Source organism: Salvelinus namaycush, chromosome 10 (assembly GCF_016432855.1).
Source record: "Salvelinus namaycush isolate Seneca chromosome 10, SaNama_1.0, whole genome shotgun sequence".
In the NCBI taxonomy this organism is placed as follows: Eukaryota; Metazoa; Chordata; class Actinopteri; order Salmoniformes; family Salmonidae; genus Salvelinus; species Salvelinus namaycush.
In genome coordinates, this window is record NC_052316.1 from 32,449,743 (window position 1) to 32,457,281 (window position 7,539).

Consider the following 7,539-nt stretch of genomic DNA (forward strand, 5'->3'; position numbering starts at 1 on the left):
CCTTAGTCCCTCACCTGGGGGAGCATACATTGTTTTATCTGTATGTTAGCTTTTAATTACGAAATCTAATGGTGGACGACTGAACTATGCCGTTTTTCTATCCTCGAATGGGAATATTTGTTTATGGGACACATGATCCCTATATTTAAGTGCCCTTCGATGTATAGCCTATTGCTTTTCGTAATTTTTTTCATCGTTGCTTTGAAGAGCTACCTTTTGTTTTGCCGTTTAAGTTTTATCTGGATAGTCATAGCCTGATCATAAAGACAACAGGCCAGGTTATAATCTTCTTTCATTGATAAACTGAGAAGAAACTGCGATAGGGCTATAGCCTACGTAAAGCAGCCTATAGCGTTCCCTTGTCACTGTTGAGACCAGCAGAGGTCAACTTGGCTTGAACAGGAATTTAATAACACAGAAATCAGCAAACGATTCACCAATTAGGGAAGCGCAAACAAACGTGCCCCGAGGCGCTTCCATCCGAGAGTCAATTCACATGAAAGCGCCCCCTCGCCACTATTCTCCAGAGGACGTGAATATACTTAAAAAAGAAACTATTCTAATGTTCATTTAATTATAGTCCCGCGTGGCATTGGTTTAGCTCTGTCACAGATAGCAACATACACGCTGTCCTAGATAGAGAATCATAAGAGTATCCAAGACCCAAGACAGGTGCAAAAGGCTGAGGCCAACTGAATTATTTTGTAGCCCTTTCCTGCAGTCAAATGACCTAGTAGCCTCATGGGTGGAATGTTATTAATATTTTTCATAATTTCGTAATTAATAAACATTATTTCAACAACAACATCTGGTGTTTCTATGTCAAACAGTTGTGCTATATTTCAGTCTTCTGTGATGTATATAAAGTATAATATTGGGAAGCAAACTCAAAATGGAATACGTTTCAGCTCTATATCTGACATGGTACAGGTATCATCGTTTTTGTAAGCCCATAACCGTGTGTGTGAGGTGTATACTTTTGTTTCAAGTAGATGTGTTTTAGACTACCAAGAAACACTCTGTGTGACCCTGATATAACCCACTGCAATATACTAAGGAAAAAGGTTAGGATCTGATATTTTGCGCAGTAGCTCTAATATTTGTTTCTATCTCATAAATCACTGCCCTTCCTGGTTCTTATAAGTCAAATGGGTTCGCTTACTAGGCATGATCATACATCTGCATCTGGTTCAGGTAGGCTAAACGTTCATTTTTTTCTTCAAGAAAATGTATTAAAATGTTCTGTTTTCACCGTAAAGCCAACGGATAACGGTGTCCAAAATAAGGACCTTGAACAACGGATAATGTGCATCGATGTGTTGTTAAAAAAAAAAAAGTATGGTTTTAGTGTTGGTGGACTTTTTGCTCGCTCACGCTGAGAACCCTCCCGCTTGCTGTCTGTCCGGAGCGCTTGTCTCGAGCGTTGTGCTCCCATAGAACAGCTGCTGCGCGAGGACCACCTTCCCGGTTCCCACCGCAGCAACCCAGCATCACAGCTAATCAAACCATTAATTCTCACCATCATAGAGAGAGGGAGAGATAGCTGCCTGCTGCATTTGCATTTAGGCCACAAGGGTACAGTTCTCGCGAAATGAATGCGTTCACAAGATAAACTGAAAAGTAGCCTAAAGAAAGTCCCATATAGCCTCATGTCCGATTAAATAAAAATGTACTCATAACTTTGAATCTGTAGGTGACTTTAAATCTATAGGAAATATATGGTTAGGAAATAAATGGAAACACTTTAAATCCAGAGATTCGAGATGAAGATTAAGCTTCAGATAAAAAACGAAAAAACGAAAAGTTGATGTATGTTCATTATGTAAAATAAAAACGAATATTATCGTTATCATTTGGGCTACAGAGGTAATTTTTGGAGTTATCGTTTTGGCTCCTTGGTAACCTAATTGACTGCACGTTATCAAAATATAAACATATTATTTGTCTTTGTAGGCCTATCTCATTTTAACACCATACGCTTTTAGCCTGCAGACATTTTAATGCCACATGGGGTTTTGAATGTTTGGATGGCAATGCAGTTCCAAGTTCAGACTGGCAGCCCCGGACGTCTGACCCAATAGAAGTATCCAAGAATATTCATTTTAGTATCATTCCGTCTTTATTCAACCCTTTTCTCCATCTAATAAACTTTATAAGTTTATTTGCTAGTATACGTGAATTTGTACAAAAAACAAACAAACAAACAATCATACATATGAACAGTCCTTTTTCTGTCATGGCCTCGACTCGATGCTGCAGACAGTTCGTGGTTACGTCAGAACTGTCTCTCAGTCATTAAATATTACCTCCTTCTCCTTCTGTAAAATTGCCTTTCATATATTGTCCTTTTCAAATGTATTGTTCATCGTTCAGCGCAGTTACTCACATCAAATGTGGTTAAAACAGTTTTTCTGATAGGAATCGTCTTGTTCTTGTTTCTACCGCTGATGCTGCGTGCCGGGCATGGGGTTACCCAGCGGGTTCAATGCCGGTTGGCCCCCCGGCCCAAGGCCATGGATGAGTACTCTCGGGACAAGGGGTCTCTGGAGACCGGGATGTGGTTGCTGCGGAGTCCGGTACATACTACTGTACATTGCTGCGGCTGCGGCGGCTGCTGTCGTGCTGTCCATGGTACCCAACAAGCTCGGGTGGTAGAAATAGGGCGACGGGAACATTCTTTGTAAGGCGGAATAATTTCCGGCTTCAGCCAGTAGCTCTAATCCGACCGCTGTCTGTCTTTTCCACTTCGTCCTGAAATCAGATCAAAATACAACAAATCAATTATTAAACCGGTTCAGGCTCCGAGAATTCCCCAAACGGGCCCTTAATTGGTGAGGCCTAATTATTTGCAGCATGAATCGGTGGTTATGCCTTTAATTAGCCCAGGCAAAGGACCTGTAGCTACATCCAGAAAATGTATTTCAAGTGTACAGTGCAATGCCTATATTTGGTTGATAAGATCATAGATTCATTTCAGGTCATTACTCGCTCATTGATCCTTCTCGTTAGGCCTCTGTATAAACTAACCAAGTATGCTGTGAACATTGGCAGATTTACTTGAAGATGTTATTTTATACCCAAATCATTTATAAAAACGTATGTGTTGTTGTACTATAGGCTGCTACTTTCAACGAGAAAGATAACTGCAGGATCGAAAAAATGATTGCAGTCATAACATATTTCGTCATTATATTGGGTTGTGTCTTTGTATTACTAGGTGGGCGCTGCTAACACTAATCTTGGCTGACATATTGGGGAAATCTTAACAATGACGCCAGAGAGGCAAATTGTGCATTGCCAACATCATGTGTTGTTCAGACAGACTTTAATAGTCCCAGAGTGACGTGTATTTCAATAACCAATACCATGGAATAAAACGGTGTGGGTTCATCTTGTAAATAAATATCCTTGTCTGTTCCATGACAACCATTTTCATTAGGCCTGTTTAATTATTCCCCTTGATCTGTTCTTAAGTTATTCTATTCTATTATGTCTGTTCAGTAGGCCTAATTAACTTAAATCCATGCACGTTATGGGTCTGCATGAAAAGGTAGTACACTTGAAATATAAAAAATACACTAAACTGCACTATTAATTAGGAACGAAATTAACTAAACAACACATGCATCCACCTTAAATCGTGTTATTATGGTCTGAAATTGCATAGGCCTACTACCGTTATTACAATGTTATAATAGTATTATATTAATGTAAATAATAATACAAACGTCACCACCAAAATAAAACATCAAATAGGCCCAACAAAAAATAGGCTAATAATAATAGCCTAATAATAATAGAAATTACACAAATAAAATAAAATAAAAATAAAATGATGAAGATAATGATGCTTTGAAATAGGTGTGACATACCGTCGGTTTTGGTACCAGGTTTTTACTTGTGTGTCGGTCAGGTTGAGTGCTGCCGCGAGGTCCATGCGATCCTGCACGCTGAGGTATTTTTGGCGCTCGAAGCTTCGCTCTAACTGGTTGAGTTGGTGGTCTGAAAAGGCCGTCCGTGCTTTGCGAGGTTTTTTTGACCGTGATTGAGGACTATCTCTGCTACTTGAAATTTCCCGTTCATTCTCTTCTTTTGTTCCTGAATGGGAAAAATTATAGAACATATTCATTAGTGGACAATCATAAAAGTTTTTAAATAATTAAAGCCTTAATGGTTCAATGGCTCAATGAAAAATAAATTAGCAACAAATACATTGTCTATTAGTCCTGAGTCAAAATAAGGTCAAATAGGCCTACGTATTCTAACAAGGAAAAATATAAACCAATCGAATTAAACAATTGGCTTTAAACTTTGAACCTCTCACAATAGCCTATTATTTCATAAAGATGAGCAGTCCAGTTGAAACTGAAGCACTGCAGTCACTGACTGCACCTGTCAGACAGCTAGGGGGAAAATCAACAGCCTATAAGAAATTCGGACTGTATTTGTCAACTTAAGTTTTTAGCAGTAAAACTGGGAAATCGATGTGTCAATCCATCTATATTTGTAGCAGTTTCTGCCCCGCTTGTGATCCCCCTCTAGGATGAACAATAATCTCTCTAATTGACCCACTAGGGAGTTTTGCGCACGGGGAACATATCTAGCCAGCATTACATCTGTTTTTGGTTCTGTTATGCTAAATAAAAAAGGGCAAATGAAAATCAACTCTTAAATATCATTGTATAATAAGACAGTCTTTGATAAATGTCGTAAAAATGTCAAATAAATACACAACATTATCTACATTCAAGTTAGTTATACTGTACAATAGATATGTATTAGTTTACAAATAACTGTAGGCTACTACCAACATATAACCAACTAGCCTGCACTGTTAATTTGAATTTAAGATGTCCGTAGTCTTATTCTTATTGTTGTCATTATTATTGTTAGACTATTATTTGCGCAGTTGGCCTATTCAATTTGATGGTTATCTACCAGAAAAGTATTTTATAGGCTGCTATCAACTTTTTTATGGACAGAAAATTCAAAAGTAATTTAATTATACTACTTTCTGATGTGGAATTGTAGGACAGATGATAGCGTTATATTCCTTTCTGGAATTAGTTTTCAACGTGGTCTACATTCAAGGCAGTTATACTGTACAATGGATTTTTTGTGTACACTAAAACCTAATTTACTCCATTCAATAACTATACCATAAAAACACTTTTCCATATAAATGTATCCTAAATATTCACTTACCGTTGCATTTCATTTCCATATCCTCTCTTTTGTCCAATTTGCTCCTGTTTTCATCTTGTTCCAACTTGGCCCTGAAGCCGTCCCCACTGTCCCTGGCACTCTCTGGTTTGGGGATGTGATGGGGTGACGGTACGCTGGTGCTGTAAGGTGCGCACGCTGCTAGAGGTTTACTGTCGCCTAAAATGTCTTTGATTAAAAACGAAGAGGTGGCAGTCCTGGGGGCACAACCGGCTCCAGCCCCTAGCTGCTGTGGCTGGGGCGATAGCTGCAAACTCCCTGGCTGCAGGTGGTGGTGGTGATGGTGGTGGTGCGGTAAGCTGTCTTGGAGCAGATGCGGCTCGGCGTGCTCCATGGTGACGGAGATTGGGGAAGAGGGGGCCGTTCCCACCGTATCTATGTCCGAACATGACGGGGACGGGGTGACCTGGCTCCGACTGAAATCCGCTGTCCTGCTGTCACCGAGGCGGAAATCTCCGTTCATTAGCGCAGGGTTAACAGAATTAGTAGGGTTGGATAAAATAGTGTCTATTCCAAAGTTAGAGCCGCTGGAGGATTCCATAGTAAGAAAAGCAAAAGAGATGGTGATTTAAGTCTTCATGACAACATTAGGAGGCCGGTTATATGCTCCATTTTATTCAAAACCGATGAAAATTATAATAGAACACAAACCGAGGCACATGTACACCTAAAAGTCAAACGAATTTAAGAGTTGAAATGGTCGGGAAAATAAACAAAACCGAAATCCACGTTTTATATTTCTATAAAACGGTAAGAAAAAAATACGGTCCAAGAAGATGTTGTTACATTCGATTGTAAATGAGCAGTGGGTCTGTCTGTGTAGTCCACGTCCTTTTGTTATGGCTATTGAACTTTCTCTCTAAGTTGAGGTGTGGAGATTCGGAGGGATAACTCCTGGACATCACGCTCCCCTTTGCTTGTAATCGTTCTAGTGTTGCTCTACATTGACTTCCTATACTGACGTCACGGCCCACGGCGAGGGGAATTAATATTTTCTTCTTATCATAACACTCTCCGGGTTTCTCTCTTCCTCTCCTGTCATTGGTTACAGCGTGACGGGCCCCGCACCTCACCAATCAGGGAGTTGTTTCTTCATCTTGACAATCTCGAGCCAGCCATGGAATTCTTGATGTTCGTTTGAGCCATGCGTAGCCTATAGGACTATGCCTTGACATAAGCCTTCTTCGTGTAAGCAGGAAAAAAAATAACTAAATTGTTGTGTTTTAAAGGAGTGTTAAATAGGAAGAAACTAAAACGCAGCACTGGAAATTCACTTGCGTCAGTCTGTTTTTATACAGTATTTGTTTTATGCACGTGTTGATTTGCTTTTATCTTACACTTTCTAACTGCAAGAATGGCTTCAACCCTTTCGAAATAGCATTACAATATCTTTCTGCTAAATTGTAACATGCATGACGTTTCTAATATGTCAATGGTTTATCTCCGTTACATAGAATCATCTATGGTTGTATTTTTTTGTGTCAGGCTTTTTTAATAGAGTTGCGTAGTTTATGGAAATTGTGGGGTGAATATTGTGCATTTGCCAAACCACATTTTGGTTTAGCCTATTTTCCTTATGAAGTTTAATCATATTTTATCAATTGTGTATTGCATTGCTAGGTTTTCTATAATCCTAAACCATGTCTAGCCTATCATGTATGGGTTGTACCAGTGGTAATACATTGCAGGGATGTGAACCGAGACAGGTGTGATGAGATTTAGCGTTACATGTCTTGTTAAATGGGAGGAGTGGTAACTGTCGTGACAGCACACAGCTCTCCACTCTAATTAGTACAGTAATTATGAGGCACTAATGAAGGATCAAAAGTATTATAATTTTACTACTTTCTGATGTGGAATTGAAGGACAGATGGTAACGTTATATTCCTTTCTTGAATTAGTTTTCTTTGACAGAATGGCATGCTGTGGGTACAGGCTCTATACATTTCTAGTCTATTCTATGCGGTTTATTGGTGCTCTAAAACTAAAAGATACCTGAAATTCTTGTTTTTGGTATTTTTCCTGATTGTGCGACACGCTACACCTGGGTCTGAGGAGGAGATATCAACATTGGCATTTTTTTCCTGCAGATTCTCTCTCCTCACTCTCCCTTTCTCTTTCTCACTACAGCAGGTTTGTAGTGTGATGATGGTGATGGTGTTTTCCCGAGCTGGCGGCGGCGGTACCAGACCTGTTAGAAACACTATTCTGCAACGGATCACGATGAGATTTCCATTGACACACTGGCGTGGGACTAGTCATCCTAGGTTGGTAGTCCTTTGATATCTGTTGTCTGACTTCAAATTAAATTATACT

At 39.6% G+C, this 7,539-nt stretch overlaps 1 protein-coding gene across 1 annotated transcript; it reads right to left on the reverse strand.

The window, feature by feature from the left end:
* Positions 1-2,438: 2,438 nt before the first annotated feature.
* Positions 2,439-5,764, reverse strand: LOC120054538 (barH-like 2 homeobox protein). The gene is made up of 3 exons (XM_039001978.1): positions 5,206-5,764; positions 3,873-4,098; positions 2,439-2,751 (listed from the first exon to the last, which is right to left on the reverse strand). Exons 1-3 carry the CDS (start codon positions 5,762-5,764, stop codon positions 2,439-2,441), a joined length of 1,098 nt encoding a protein of 365 aa, XP_038857906.1.
* Between the last annotated feature and the right edge of the window lie 1,775 nt (positions 5,765-7,539).

Excerpts from the sequence above, each read along its gene's own strand:
- LOC120054538 (XM_039001978.1), bottom strand. The coding sequence starts at position 5,764 with ATGGAATCCTCCAGCGGCTCTAACTTTGGAATAGACACTATTTTATCC. Across the intron at positions 4,099-5,205 it reads TATGGAAATGAAATGCAACG|GAACAAAAGAAGAGAATGAA; the intron begins GTAAGTGAATAT and ends TTTCCCATTCAG. Across the intron at positions 2,752-3,872 it reads ACCTGGTACCAAAACCGACG|GACGAAGTGGAAAAGACAGA; the intron begins GTATGTCACACC and ends ATCTGATTTCAG.